Consider the following 16756-nt stretch of genomic DNA (forward strand, 5'->3'; position numbering starts at 1 on the left):
TCCTTACTAACTTCCCGTTAGTTTATCTGTTATGTGTTTGTATGTTTGTTTAATAAATATATTTTATTAAACCCCGGTGTCCGTTTTGGAATCGCATAGACATGAGAGCCGAGTTAAAGCAGTCTTTCGAAGAACTTCCAACCTTCAGGTTATCGGTATGTTCAATCATTAATATTGGTTATTTTAATTAATTGAAATACTATATTTGTGGTTGGATATTTCTGATAACAGTAATTTTATGAGACTGATTACTTTTCGCAGTTATACTGCAACACAACGTTTAACTGGCGCCCCGGTTTCGTAGAGAGTAAAATCCCTGCGTTATTTGGCGGCCCGTGCAAGGACCCTACATAATTTGGAGTCCCGTGCAAAGGACCCCTACACCTGGATCACCAGGGGACTGGATCACACACAGAGAGCTGGATCAGGATCACACAGAGCCCTGGATCACACAGAGAGCTGGATCACCAGGGGACTGGATCACACACAGAGAGCTGGATCAGGATCACACAGAGAGCTGGATCAGGATCACACAGAGAGCTGGATCACACAGAGAGCTGGATCACACAGAGAGCTGGATCACACAGAGAGCTGGATCACACAGAGCGCTGGATCACACAGAGAGCTGGATCACACAGAGAGCTGGATCACACAGAGAGCTGGATCACACAGAGAGCTGGATCACACAGAGCACTGGAATGAGGAACACAGCCGGTGTGTGGTGAGGCTCCAGCGACGTGCGGGACATCAGATACCAGGAGCCGTTTCCGGAAAAACACGTTCTCACCCACGAAGCGGCCAGGGACACCGCATTCTTCACGTCCTGCGTAGGACGGTCCCGCGTGTGTGAACACACACACACACACACACACCCCCTCTCTCACACACACACACACACACACACACACACACACACACACACACCCACACACCCACACACACTCACACACACTCACACACACTCACACACACTCCCACACTCCCACACTCCCACACTCCCACACCCTCTCTCTCACACACACACACACACACACACACACACACACACACACACACACACACCCTCTCTCTCATACACACACCCTCTCACACACACCCTCACACACACACACACACACCCCCCCCCCACACACAAATTGGGAAATGACCGGTTTGATCACCTGATTCTGTCCAGCGGGGAAGCTCTGGGTCCTCGTTTGAGCAGAAGCCGAGCATTCAAACATTCGGAATACCGTTTCAATTCCGTTTTATTTGCCTAGTGCTTTTTACAGAAGACCGTCACAAAGAGACCTTACAGAGTAACAGAAGAGTAAACGCCAGTCCTGAACCCCGAAATGTCTGATGTACGAATGAAAAAGGAAAGGGTTATGCTGATGGGACATTTTTCACTGTACCGTCGCTGTGTGATGACATCACATTTGTCGTGCTGGCGCTGTCTGATCACATCACGCATCAGACAGTAGGGGCACGAGTAGTTCAGCTTTGGCCCACAAATCTCTACAAAGTGCCAATCAATCATCGCTCACGAGGTTTATATGGGGTGCTGATTCATCCATGCATCCTTTCCAATGTGTCCATCCGCAGAGTCGAGTTAAACACACGTGCAGTTTAAAAACGCGATCGTGACGTCTTCTGACTTTACAATCAATCCATTATTGATAATCACCATCACAGCCACTCGATTAGCAGCGCCGCGCCGCCCCCCCCCCCCCCCCATGGTCACCTCGGAAACAGAAACAATACGATGCTCATCTCAACCACAAAATCACTCGCATGAAAACGCCACAAAGTGGTTTTGCCACAACATTTACAAAAAGCAGAACATAAATAGCAGAAATTATGTAGCAGTACAAATACTATTGCTATTTACAGGAAGTCCACGTTCACGCATTCACAGGAGGTGATGACACACAGTCTGGGGTTAAAGGCAGGCGTCCTGCAGTCCCGCAGTGCACAGAGCCGCCATCACCCCACACTGGAGGAGGTCAGGTTCTACCACATCTTCATCTTCATCATCTTCACTCAACCCTGCAGAATAATGTCTGGTAAACGTGCACCTCTACCACCGAGTGGATGTTCTTATGTTCTAGATCAGGGGTGTCAAACTGAATTCCCAGGGGGCCGCAGTGTCTGCAGGTTTTGTGGTTTCCTTTCAAATCAGCTGTTTAAGACCTTGAGAACAAGGCGTGTGGATACTTTAACCAATCAATGATTGAATGAACCACAGGAGCCCAGAACACCCCAAAAACCCGCAGACACTGCGGCCCTCCAGGACTGGAGTTTGACACCTGTGTTCTAGATCATCTGAAAGGTTTGTTCTCCCCAGTGTGTAATCTTGACTTATGTAATCAATGTACACTCTTCAGAAGAGTTGTTGGCTTTTAATGCCCTCGTTGGAAGTTGAAATACCATAATACCCTGTACATAATAAAATACAAAAAATAGGAAGTCCTGGGGGGTATATCACAAGTCACGAATATTGCCGAACAAGCTGCATAAGGTCACTGAATAAAACACAGGACCTTCCCAAATCTGGAACACGGACTGAAGTGAAAATCAGCTGTTCCGGGTTTTACAGAGTGAACTTACCCAACTGAATCAGTAATCTTGCTTCATGATATAGTTGCGCGTTAGGATAAATATCGCTCATAAAATATCTCCAGTATTCTGGGCTTTGTTGAGGTTCTGTGCTGGTGGGATTTCTCGTGATTGTCTCACCCCACACACAGTGTGATCGCCCCAGGCTGAAATCTATACCCTCCACTTACGACCCCCCCCCCCCCCCCCCAACAGTCATCCTGTCAGCTAAACAGGAACCACCTCAGAAATCCATGAATTAATTTTTTTTTTTTTTTTTACCGATGATGCACCAGACAACAGGTCTATTTATAGTTCATAGACTCACAGACAGAGACTACAGGGGAAACCACTAATCAGAAACATCAGTCAGCAAGCTGTTTCAATGCAGTGTGTGTGTCTGTGTGCGTGTGTGTGCGTGTGTGTGTGTGTGTGTGCGCGCGTGTGTGTGCGTGTGTGTGAGTGTGTGTGAGTGTGTGTACGTGTGTGTGTGTGTGTGTGCCTGTGTGTGTCTGTGTGTGTCTGTGTGTGTCTGTGTGTGAGTGTGTGTGAGTGTGTGTGAGTGTGTGAGTGTGTGAGTGTGTGTCTGTGTGTGTGAGTGTGTGTCTGTGTGTGTGCGTGTGTGTGCGTGTGTGTGCGTGTGTCTGTGCGTGTGTCTGTGCTTGTGTGTGCGCGTGTGTGCGCGTGCGTGCGTCTGTGCGCGTGTGTGCGCGTGTGTGTGCGTGTGTGCGCGTGTGTGCGCGTGTGTGCGCGTGTGTGTGTCTGTGTGTGTCTGTGTGTGTCTGTGTGTGTCTGTGTGTGTCTATGTGTGTGTCTATGTGTGTGTGTGTCTGTGTGTGTGTGAGTGTGTGTCTGTGTGTGTGTGAGTGTGTGTCTGTGTGTGTGAGTGTGTGTCTGTGTGTGTGTGTGTGCGTGTGCGTGTGCGTGTGTCTGTGCGTGTCTGTGCGTGAGTGTGTGTGAGTGTGTGTGAGTGTGTGTGAGTGTGTGTCTGTGTGTGCGAGTGTGTGTCTGTGTGTGCGAGTGTGTGTCTGTGTGTGCGAGTGTGTGTCTGTGTGTGCGAGTGTGTGTCTGTGTGTGCGAGTGTGTGTCTGTGTGTGCGAGTGTGTGTCTGTGTGTGTGAGTGTGTGTCTGTGTGTGTGAGTGTGTGTCTGTGTGTGTGTGTGTGTGTGTGTGTGAGAGAGAGTGTGTGTGTGTGAGAGAGAGTGTGTGTGTGTATGGCTACAGAGCCATCTGTACTTCACCAGGTCATATTAGAGCCCTTCCTATTGTGCATTGTGAAAATTTCACAGGCAGCCAAACGCACAAATGACACCCCATACTTAATTTCCTTTGTAACAGTGCCACAGTTTATATCCTAACAACGTACAAATAACACTATAACAACGCTCCACAGACACTCCCAGTAACACTGTTAACAACAGTGCAAGAACATTTTTTGCATTCTAATCGAAAATTACTTTTTTCATATGACGGGCTTGTACGTGTGCCACGTCAGATTAAACAAACGCACCAGACAACTGTCCTAAATTGAGATGTCCGTTTTATTACAGTATATACGGTTCCGTCAGCTAGACGGCCAATGGGATTAACCGGAACAAGGGTCGTCTCACGCAATTGGTGCCTGATTGGGCAGAGCGCGGTTCGTTTCGTTTTGGCAAAACATAATACGGCGAACCGTTTATATACGTAATCTTTCTACTCCTAAACAGTTCACTAAAACAAGTTTCTGAAAACATCAGAGGCGAGAAATAAGCAAAGCAGTTGCTGAATCTTGATTCATATTTGACCTGTAACGCCGAGTTTGAAGGTTTCTGTTTGCCAAGCGAGCTACTCTGACATGCACTGCTCCATTAAATCATCCCTTTTGAGAGATTTAGGTGATTTCAGAACAAATCTGCTCACACGAGTGGCTCTTGAAGGAGACCCAACGGCTCAGTCTCACAGAGCTTTTGCTAACACTGTTGCAAGGTTCTGCACAGTTTCCGCTCGAACGTCGTAGCAACGTTCCGCAGAGTAACGGCGTTCCGTGGCACCGCTCACCAAACATTCCCGCAACGTTCCACAGCGCCACGGTTACCGTCAGCGTTCCCCAAACCTGCCGTTAACCGTAACCAAGGAAACAGGCTTTCTTTGAAAAAAAAAAAAAATACTAAAAAAACCCCAGCACAGACAGACTCACTTCCTTTATCTGCTGGGTCACACACAAAGCCCACCTCATTCTCATATGACCCAGCACAGACAGACTCACTTCCTTTATCTGCTGGGTCACACTCAAACACAAAGCCCACCTCGTTCTCATCTGACCCAGCACAGACAGACTCACTCCCTTTATCTGCTGGGTCACACACAAAGCCCACCTCATTCTCATATGACCCAGCACAGACAGACTCACTTCCTTTATCTGCTGGGTCACACTCAAACACAAAGCCCACCTCGTTCTCATCTGACCCAGCACAGACAGACTCACTCCCTTTATCTGCTGGGTCATACTCAAACACAAAGCCCACCTCGCTCTCATACGCCACAAAGATCAGAATCTGCCGGGCCGGGCCCAAACCGGACCCTCGGGAGATACGGAGCCCCAGGTACAGCCAGGGTGGGCATGTGATCTGGGAGGGAGAGGAGGAGGAGGAGGAGGAGGGGGAGGAGGAGGGAGGGGTGGTAGGGGTTTGCAGACAAACACCCACCTAAACAAAGTGAATTACACTTCTGCTGGATAAGCGAGAGCGTTGCTATTCATTCCCCATTATCCTCACCCGGGCGGCTGGCCGGCTGCCAGGGGAACCTGGCCCGGAGTCAGCCTTTCCCCCGGGCCGGAGCGGGAGCCTGCCAGCTCCTCAGGCCCTACATCACGTCTGATGTCAGAGCCGCCCGCTGTTACCTAGGAACCAGGCACCCGTCTCTCGGTCCGCAGTTTCTCACAGCGTTCACACACAGCCAGGCCAAGAATCGGAGTGAAAACACACACATACACACACACACACACGTCAGCACACACTGGGCCCAGCCACTGCACACTGGATGTGTGATTGTGTTCTTTATGGATGAGCAAGTGGCTCTGAAGGCTGTTTCATCAAGCAGGATTTCTGAGTTAGCTGGATAACTGCACTGAGTAAAACCCACAGGGCAGGATTACTGAGTTAGCTGGATAACTGCACTGAGTAAAACCCACAGGGCAGGATTACTGAGTTAGCTGGATAACTGCACTGAGTAAAACCCACAGGGCAGGATTACTGAGTTAGCTGGATAACTGCACTGAGTAAAACCCACAGGGCAGGATTACTGCGTTAGCTGGATAACTGCACTGAGTAAAACCCAGAAACATTGTTTTAACTTTAGTCCATGTTCCAGATTTCGGCAAGGTCCGGGTTTTGCTGAGTGCAGTTAAATCAGCTAACTCAGTAATCCTGCTTTGTGGGTTTTACTCAGTGCAGTTATCCAGCTAACTCACTAATCCTGCTCTGTGATACAGGCCGCTGGGCTCTATGGAAACACTACAGACTGAACCAGACAGAGCAGGAGGAGGAGAAAAGAGCAGGGAAAATAGGAAGAGAAAAAGAAAACATCAAAACAAAGCCTCCATTGATCGGCCTCCCTCTCTCTCTCTCTCTCTCTCTCTCTCTCTCTTTCTCCCCTTATCTCTCCCTCTCCCACTTTTCCTCTCCAGCCATCTTCCACTTTCCCTCCCTCCCCCCTCCCCCTCTCTTTCTCCCCCCCTCTCCCTCTGTTTCTCTCCTTCTATCTCCCTCCATTTGTCTCTGTCTCTGTCTCTGTCTCTGTCTCTGTCTCTGTCTCTGTCTCTCTCCCTCTCCCTGTCTCTGTCATTCTCTCCCTCTCTCTCCCTCCCCTCTCCCTCTCTCCCTCTCTCCTCTCTCTCCTCCCCCCCCTCTCCCTCTCTCTCCCTCTCTCCATTTGTCTCTGTCTCTGTCTCTCATTCTCTCTCTCCCCATCTCTCTCCCTCTCCCTCTGTCTCTGTCATTCTCTCTCTCTCTCTCTCTCTCTCTCTCTCTCTCTCTCTCTCTCTCTCTCTCTCTCTCTCTCTCTCTCTCTCTCTCTCCCCTCTCCCTCTCTCTCTCTCTCTCTGTAATCAGACACCGAGGGGGAAGACTGGGCTCCAGTCACACAGGGCTGCCCTGAGGAATCACTAGCCACAGCCACGCAGCCAAGCCTACAGCTCGACCCCCATGCATTGGACAGGGCTGGTCACATGGGCCTGGGTCTACCGGCCTATTGGCCAGGGCCGGTCAGATGGTCCTGGGTCTGCCGGCCCATTGGCCAGGGCCGGTCAGGTGGTCCCAGGAGCAGGGAAAGCCGGTGGTACAGCATGCTGCAGTGGGTAAGAGTGCGTGCAGGCTAGCACAAAGCTGGTTAGTGTTTCAGGCACACATTTCTGTTCCTCTCTTCACTGTCACCTGACTTCCTGGTGGAGAAACAGCCCAGCACAAACCCACTTCATTTTGATCCAACTTAAAAGTATATATTTTTTTGTTTGGTTGTTTTTTTTTTACGGATAATGCATTTTTCCAAAGAAACCAATACATTTCACAACAATATTCGCTGCACAGATTTCTATTGTGGTTTTCAGAAATACTGGCCTTGGCTGAAGACAGACGGACATTCCACCCCTAATCTAATCACTTTAACCTCCCGACAGCTGTCTACGCCACGCTGCAGTCAGACACTGGCGTTTCTGTCCCATCATCCGGACCCAGTACCAACACAGCCCGGTCCGGGAGGGCCGCAGTGTCTGCAGGTTTAACTCCAGTCCTGGAGGGCCGCAGTGTCTGCAGGTTTAACTCCAGTCCTGGAGGGCCGCAGTGTCTGCAGGTTTAACTCCAGTCCTGGAGGGCCGCAGTGTCTGCAGGTTTAACTCCAGTCCTGGAGGGCCGCAGTGTCTGCAGGTTTAACTCCAGTCCTGGAGGGCCGCAGTGTCTGCAGGTTTAACTCCAGTCCTGGAGGGCCGCAGTGTCTGCAGGTTTAACTCCAGTCCTGGAGGGCCGCAGTGTCTGCAGGTTTAACTCCAGTCCTGGAGGGCCGCAGTGTCTGCAGGTCTAACTCCAGTCCTGGAGGGCCGCAGTGTCTGCAGGTTTAACTCCAGTCCTGGAGGGCCGCAGTGTCTGCAGGTCTAACTCCAGTCCTGGAGGGGGCGCTGTGTCTGCAGGACAGGTCAGGTTAACTGAGCATATTCCATATATACATTACTGGTAGTCTCAGTTCATGATCATTTTCCGATACTATGAATGAGTGACATTGCTTTCTGTTTACTCAACTGAAGGTTGAACATGAGGAAAAGGCTGATGTCGCAACTCAAAAAGCACAGGACACAGGTGACATTCAGCAATATCTCTCTGCCTAAATATTAACAGTGTCCGAAAAGTAAACCTTCAACCTTAAAACCACAGGCCAGGGTCTCAGCAGGTACGAAGGTCAACCCTGCGAACTTTGGGAGGGGTGCAAGTTCAACACTGGCCAATCATTGATTTGTTCTGGACGCAGGTTATACTGTCAAATGAACAAATGAACAAAAAATAGCAATAGATTCCATTATCGAATCTCAATGCTTAGTGAATCGCAAATACCTAAATAATAGTATCCTATCGTGAGCCCAGGATCAGGATCGTGAGGTCTCTGGTGTTGCCCACTCCAGGGCTTTAATTGTTGTGAAACTATGCTCCCCCCACCCCCCCCAACACTGACCTTCATCCATGCTCTAATAATAGGCAGTGACCTGTCAGGAGTAAAACAGTTTTACACTTGACAATGGGGTTACTCTCCTCTGGAAACAGACCGGAAACACACACACACACACACACACACACACACACACAAGTTCTCACCAACCCGTGCACACATGCACGCACGCACGCATTCACATACCTGCACACTCTCACACATATACATACGTGAGTGCAATCACACTCTCCTCTCTCAAACAGGCACATGCACATACACACACACACACTCACTCACATTCTCACACACGCACGCTTTCAATCACACACTCTCTCTCACACACCCACACACACACTTTACCTCTGATACACATGCAGGCACACACACTTTACCTCCGATACACACACACTCACACGCACACTTTACCTCTGATACACACACACAGGCACACACACAGTTAAGCACAGGTGGATTCTTTCTCTGGTTCATTGATTTTTCTGAGAGCGACTAACCGTGAGCCAAACACTGCGGTAACAAATCATGTTTATGTGCTCAGACCTGGTTAATCTAAATGCACTCAGTCTTCATTCACAGAGGACCGGGTTCATCTAAACGCACTCAGTCTTCATTCACAGAGGACCTGGTTCATCTAAACGCACTCATTCTTCATTCAGCGAGGACCTGGTTCATTTAAACGCACTCATTCTTCATTCAGCGAGGACCTGGTTCATCTAAATGCACTCAGTCTTCATTCACAGAGGACCGGGTTCATCTAAACGCACTCAGTCTTCATTCACAGAGGACCTGGTTCATCTAAACGCACTCAGTCTTCATTCACAGAGGACCTGGTTCATCTAAACGCACTCAGTCTTCATTCACAGAGGACCTGGTTCATCTAAACGCACTCAGTCTTCATTCACAGAGGACCTGGTTCATCTAAACGCACTCATTCTTCATTCACAGAGGACCTGGTTCATCTAAACGCACTCAGTCTTCATTCACAGAGGACCTGGTTCATCTAAACGCACTCATTCTTCATTCACAGAGGACCTGGTTCATCTAAACGCACTCATTCTTCATTCACATCTAAACGCACTCATTCTTCATTCACAGAGGACCTGGTTCATCTAAACGCACTCAGTCTTCATTCACAGAGGACCTGGTTCATCTAAACGCACTCAGTCTTCATTCACAGAGGACCTGGTTCATCTAAACGCACTCAGTCTTCATTCACAGAGGACCTGGTTCATCTAAACGCACTCATTCTTCATTCACAGAGGACCTGGTTCATCTAAACGCACTCAGTCTTCATTCACAGAGGACCTGGTTCATCTAAACGCACTCATTCTTCATTCACAGAGGACCTGGTTCATCTAAACGCACTCATTCTTCATTCACAGAGGACCTGGTTCATCTAAACGCACTCATTCTTCATTCACAGAGGACCTGGTTCATCTAAATGCACTCATTCTTCATTCACAGAGGACCTAGTTCATCTAAACGCACTCATTCTTCATTCACAGAGGACCTGGTTCATCTAAATGCACTCATTCTTCATTCACAGAAGACCTGGTTCATCTAAACGCAATTATTCTTCATTCACAGAGGACCTGGTTCATCTAAACGCAATTATTCTTCATTCACAGAGGACCTGGTTCATCTAAACGCAGTCATTCTTCATTCACAGAGGACCTGGTTCATCTAAATGCACTCATTCTTCATTCACAGAGGACCTGGTTCATCTAAACGCACTCATTCTTCATTCACAGAGGACCTGGTTCATCTAAATGCACTCATTCTTCATTCACAGAAGACCTGGTTCATCTAAACGCAATTATTCTTCATTCACAGAGGACCTGGTTCATCTAAACGCACTCATTCTTCATTCACAGAGGACCGGGTTAATCTAAACGCACTCATTCTTCATTCACAGAGGACCTGGTTCATCTAAACGCACTCAGTCTTCATTCACAGAGGACCTGGTTCATCTAAACGCACTCATTCTTCATTCACAGAGGACCTGGTTCATCTAAACACACTCATTCATAGAGGACCTGGATCAATCTCTGGCCACAGAGTGGACTGCTGCTGCCACGCGCACACGCACACACACACACACCACAGATAGATCACTGACTTCCTAGAGTCTCTTCATTCGTTCCTTGGCATTAGTAATTGACAGACACATGGAAGCCCCTCCCACTACCTGCTGTCATACTGCTGCCCCATTGCCCGAGGCCTGGTCTCTCTGGAGTGCCCACAATGCACTGGGGTCAGAATCATTCATAATTTAGTCTGTCTTTGGGTGAGATACCACGGTGAGGTAAGACACATGACGCAATATTTAAAGAGCTCATCGCCCTGTACATAGAGAAAGGATGCCGATTGGTTGATTGGACACTATGGTTACTCAGCTGTCGCTTTCATCCAAAGCCACTTACAGTTGATTAGACTAAACAGGGGTCAATCCCCCCCCTGGACAAATGTGGGGTTAAGGGCCCTGCTCAAGGGCCCAACAGCTGTGCGGATCTTATTGTGGCTACACCAGGGCTTGAACCACCAACCTTCCAGGTCCCAGTCAAGCACTGTAGGCTATAGGATACAGGCTGCCTATAGTATGATGCCAGTAAACAGACAGCAATGAGCATCCATAAAAAAATAATAAAAACAAAGTTGACGCACAATGTAGGACCAAGCACCAGCGCGGGGGGGGGGGGACCCCACTTCTCTCAGACGCCCGTGTGACTGCAGAAATGCACAAGCGCCATGTCAACCCCGTACCATGCACTGCCTCCTGCTCCTCAGTCCCACAGAAATATCACATTCTGTGTTTATTCAGCGCTGAATAGGAGCAGCACGGGGGCCTGTGCTGAGGACGTATCATTATACCGCTCCACAATTAGAGCTTTCTCTCCTTCACTCTCTCCTTCACTCTCTCTCATTCACTCACTCCTTCACTCTCTCTCATTCACTCACTCCTTCACTCTCTATCATTCACTCTCTCATTCACTCACTCCTTCACTCACTCCAGGGACCTCGCTGGGCTGCTGACCCAGGCTGCACGAGCAGGAGGGTGTGGAGGACCCTTGAAGGACAAGGACAAAACAACAACAACAACAAGCAGGGGGGACTGAAGGGTGTTTTAACCCTCCCCATCGAACTTCCCACTGTCCTCTCAAAACAGATGGGCTGCTTCGGTTCAGGCCAGAAACGATCACCTGCAACAGGTCTCTTTCAGGTAAAGCACGAACATGGCGATCACCGTGGTCACTATGTTTGCTGAAAGATCTTGGGTGTGGTGGCAGGGCAATGATCAGGAGGCATGGGGCACGTTTCACACCCTTTACTTCAGCTTTGGGGTAACAGTTAGTAGCCATGACGACAGGTGACTGAAACACACAAACTACATTTCCCATGATGCTCCACTCAACTCATGATTTCCAAACGGATTTGTTTTGGTGTCTAGTCTGAACCACTTTTGCTATTATCACTACTGCACAGTCATATTATAGGATTTGCAGGGAAGTAACAGGAAAATATTATTAGTTCACAGGAAGTTTGTTAATTTGGGAATTTTCCCTGAAGGACAGGCAGATATTTCTGGCCTTTCTAGGAATTTTCTGGATTTAAATATTTTCAAGAATTTCCAGGGGCCGTGGGAACTTTGTGTGGGACCTCTTCTGTCACATGATGGTCAAGCGTCATAACTATGGGGGACCCAGTTTACTTTTAGGCAAAAGCTAAGCTCACTACCTTGTAGGGCGGCCTGTAGTGTAGTGGTTAAGGTAAATGACTGGGACACCCAAGGTCGGTGGTTCTAATCCCGGTGTAGCCACAATAAGATCCGCTCAGCCCTGCATTGCTCCAGGGGAGGATTGTCTCCTGCTTAGTCTAATCAACTGTACGTCGCTCTGGATAAGAGCGTTTGCTAAATGCCAATAATGTAATGTAATGTAATGTAATGTAATGTAATGTAACACCGACAGATTCCAGACGTGTTATTGTCAGTACCTGTGGACTCCGGCACAACAAGATCAGTGTAAAGGACACAAACATTAATATTCATTTCACTTCTCCAGTAATTTATCAACAATCATACAGTCAATTGACAGGTGCCCTAGATCTTGGGCACTAGTGCTGGAAAAATCTTGCAAATTAAATGCGATGGGTGATGATTCAGTGCACAAACTTCAATACTGATAGAGATAAGTTGGTTGAAGTCTGAGCTGAAACTGTATGGAGCACAAACATACTAGCAGTCCTGGCTAGATGTAGCTGAGCCCAAGTTAACCACGGACACACAAGACTGGCCACTTAGCCACCTGAATAGTCCATAGATCAAATGGAGGGGTCTGACGCCATCCAAAGAAGTTGAGCATGAGTTTGTAAATTTCCCATATTAAAATGGTTTGGGGAACGTTGCAGTGTGAGAATTGAATCCAAGCCTCCTTTGTGGTTAACACTGTAGCTTTTATGAATCATTCCTGAAATACTAAATGGCATTCCCTGCCTGACCTTGAGACCAGGTCCCTCTCTCACAGCCCGTGGCCGATGTGTGCCTTGTACTAAGTCCCTCTCTGCCTGTGGCTGATGTGCCCTGTACTAAGTCCCTCTCTGCCTGTGGCTGCTGTGCCCTGTACTAAGTCCCTCTCTGCCTGTGGCTGATGTGCCCTGTACTAAGTCCCTCTCTGCCTGTGGCTGCTGTGCCCTGTACTAAGTCCCTCTCTGCCTGTGGCTGATGTGCCCTGTACTAAGTCCCTCTCTGCCTGTGGCTGCTGTGCCCTGTACTAAGTCCCTCTCTGCCTGTGGCTGATGTGCCCTGTACTAAGTCCCTCTCTGCCTGTGGCTGATGTGCCCTGTACTAAGTCCCTCACTCTCACCCCTGTACTAGGTCCCTCTTTCACAACCCTGTGCTAATTCCCTCCCTCTCAGTCTGTGACAGATATGCGCCATGTCCACTCTTCTTATAATAATGCAACACCGTCACAGGTAGCATCCCTCAGAGACAAAGCTATACTTAGCAACTTCTAAACAATTTGTCAACACCGCAACACCTGCGTGATAAGAGGCAACTCACACACGGACCGGTGGAAACCCCGGAGTGGACATGGACCGTCGCCCACTGACAGAGGTCCCTGCTCTACATCCCGAGTGGTTCTGCTTCCGCGGAGAGAACCGGCAACAGTGCGCTGCCCCTGCCCCGTTCCCCGATCAACAGGTAACCCTCTTACCCAAACACCCACGGTCTGCTTGATCTTCGGGGGAAATACAATTGGAAATAAAAACGGTCAGTGCAACATGGGGTTTTAAGTGTGCATGGCCAATAATAACCCAGAGGGGCAGGTCTTACACTTCAGTACACCGTGGTGTCCCCACCAGAGCTGATTTTTAAATAGCATGACGTGTTAGGCAGGCCTGTCAAAACCAGTAGCCCAAGTCTACTGCGAACAAGCTGCAAGCTTCCAATCAGTTTGTGCAGAATACGTTATCGGAATTAACATCTTAAAGCCCAATTTCATTTTCAATCAGCTGAGCAAACCAATGAAGCTACAGACGATTCAAGCGACCTGATGCTTTGTGGACAAGTCAATGCATCCGTGTGCTTCGGGGGAAGGGGGGGGGGGGGGTCACATCCGAAAGTAATCAAACTGTGATGTTATCAGTTAATGCCTTCATTTGCTGTCAATTAAGAGTATTAGGCGTGTAAAAAGTAGGCCCAAGTAGCCGTTTGGCATACTTGGCTCCCCCCGCGCCTTTGACTGATGTCTCCTGGTCCCGACATAAATGAGGAGGCTACACGGCTAAATTACGCATTCATCCGATTGTCGAAAAGGACCCGCTTGTGTATCATGAAAAGTACCAAACATATGCATACCTATCGTACTAATGCACACGTCGTGTAATCATTTTAAAGCGATGGCCACCCTTTGTTCCTGGAATAATTGTTCGAAACTTGGATGTTTCCTCTCAGTGCGCTTCTTAGTATTCAAGACACTCGGTTGCTGATTACAAAATTTCCATATGAATAGCGCTGGATCACTTTTGGAATACAGCAGATACTTTGTCACCTTTTCTTGCCAAGTTTGAAATAATTAATTTGCCTTAGCATAATATACACGGTTACACGTTGTAAGTTCTATTAAATGCGCAACTAGTCATAGTGGGGGGTCTTAAATCAAACGTTAAACAACAAACAAGAGAAATTCCTTCCGTCGTATCTGCCCCGGCGATGCCTGAATGTTGTTTGGCTTCGTTGCAGCGCTAGATCACAACATGCTTAACATTTTATACCGAGCGAGGGAAGAAAAAAAACGCACGTCTGCTCGCAGAAGTACGAATAAATCCGAGTAGCAGAGTTCGAAAACACACACTGACTCTGCCTCGCAGCCTCGAGAAAATATCCCTTTAAGAAAGTAAACTTGTCTGAAATCTCCTTACCTTGACTCAACCGCACCAGCGTAGGCAGTCTGAATTTGCTGACGACCAAATCCAATGGCAGGGACACCGAGCTCCATGCGATCTCGGAAATGGTTGCGGAAAACTTGTCCATTTTTCCAACATCATAGACGCCTCGGAGTTCTAAGGGCTGGGAAAGAGTGCGAAGCGATCTGCAGCATCAACCGAAGTGTTTTGAGTCTCTTGTGGGGGACTCCTCCGCGCTTCGCCATGTTGGGACGCTAATGGGCTCGGATAGAGGGAGTCCTCTCCCCCGGGGCTTCCAGTAGCACCACCTACTCTCAGAAAACTGTCAGCTGAAGACCGACATGTCACAGTGCACCACCCTTCGTTACAGACAGCAAATAACCATCCACGCGCTGACTGCCCACAGCGCCGGACAGCTGATGAAAGATTTGTTTTATGTTTCGCTTTTTTCTCTCTCTCCCCCACTTGAATCTGTTGCGCTGCTGCAGCTCCGTGTGCCATGCGCACAGAGAGCGGAATCGTTCGTTGGCGAATCGAGCTTGTGTGTATTGTATTTGTTTAACAATAGCTGATCGTGCATGTTTTTTTTTTTTCTTGTCTTTTTTTTTTTTTTTTTTTTTGCATTACACATGCGCGTGCACTCTCTTGAATGAGCTTCACGAGCGCTTTAAGGGGAGGTCCCAAAATCACAGCCCAAGGAAATGTAACGCAGCCGTTACATTCGTGCAGGGACGACCAACAGAGGCGCAAGAGCACGCGTAATGCATTTCACGAAACCAAAATAATTGGATAATATGTCTTTACATTTTGTTGTTAAAAAAAATCTATGTGGTTTCTGCTGCTGGTTTCAGACCCTGTGCCTACCACCTGGTAAACATCTTCCTCAACTGTTGCAACATAGCAAACCAGTATTTAATCAAGGGCACCAGATTAAAAGAGAAGTACCTTACGACATTCCATCATTAAATTATACCGTAATAAACCCAATAAAGGAAATAAGCACATGAAGTAATTCTCTTTTAATCAATTTTGTATGAAATACTTGTTGTGCTTAAGTCAGCTGGCTAGCCAAAGTGCCGGCAGAGTGCTGGGAATCTGTCCTTTGTGTTAGGGCATCTACAGAGTAATATTTCAGTTTTTTGGCCGCTTAGCAACATCCTTTCCAAGGAGATAAATGAACCATTAAACTACTCAACGAATTAAGAATATGACTGTGTGCACCACGTCATCCACTCAAGAGAAAATAGAATAAATAAAAGCTGACAAGTGTAATTTCTGAATTCAGTTGTTTGTTTTTTTCCCCTGTTGTTACGATAAAGTGGAATCGGGAAGAAGCCTTAGTCCTCATGCTCACAGCCCAATAGCACAGTGTTGGAACGGCACATTTGACCAAGTCCACTGGCAGAAGCACAGAATGGAAACCACAGCACAATTCTGTTAGTGTAAATTAGGAACATAGAGGGGCGCAGGAACATAAAATATACTTTATTCAACCCCTGTGGGGTAACTTGTCCTCTGTATTCAACCCATCCTTGCTACTTGGGAGCAGTGGGCACCCAAATGCAGTTCTAAGGCCAGTGCCATCATCGAGGGCAATGCCAGGATTGCTAAACTTACATGCGAGTCTTTTGGTGTGGAACCCGGAGTACCCAGAGGAAACACCACACAGACACGTGTAGAACATGTCAACACCACACAGACACGTGTGGAACATGTCAACACCACACAGATACGTGTAGAACATGTCAACACCACGCAAACTCCGACCGCCACTCAAACCGCTAACCGCTGAGCCATCGTGCCCCCCAGATCCTTAGTTATGCTCAGCAGACTGCTCCCATGGGCCTGCGATTTACTTTCAATTACTCTTTCTGTGGCTTGTCTGACCACCATAGCAGTGAACGCTATACCCTAACCCTAACCCTTAGCAGTGTGAGTGTGGCATGGTTAGCTTGGCTACTTTGCTACTAAAGGTGCAGCCAAGGCTTGTAGCAGGTTACCGCAACATCTACTCTCAAATGAACAAAATAACGCTGTTGCCCTTAGCTACGGGCGATTTCACCTTTAGCTGACGGGTAATGCA

General features: G+C 48.1%; 1 protein-coding gene across 1 annotated transcript in view; it reads right to left on the reverse strand.

Annotated features, from left to right (window-relative positions):
• gareml (GRB2 associated, regulator of MAPK1-like) overlaps positions 1-15217 on the reverse strand; it is a 39786-nt gene extending 24569 nt beyond the window's left edge. Inside the window, exon 1 of the mRNA XM_061241514.1 lies at positions 14689-15217. Coding sequence (XP_061097498.1) covers positions 14689-14800 — 112 coding nt within the window. The 5' untranslated portion in view covers positions 14801-15217. The remainder of the gene's footprint in view (positions 1-14688) is intronic.
• Positions 15218-16756: the final 1539 nt, after the last annotated feature.

The sequence above is a fragment of the Conger conger genome, chromosome 5 (genome assembly GCF_963514075.1).
Source record: "Conger conger chromosome 5, fConCon1.1, whole genome shotgun sequence".
In the NCBI taxonomy this organism is placed as follows: Eukaryota; Metazoa; Chordata; class Actinopteri; order Anguilliformes; family Congridae; genus Conger; species Conger conger.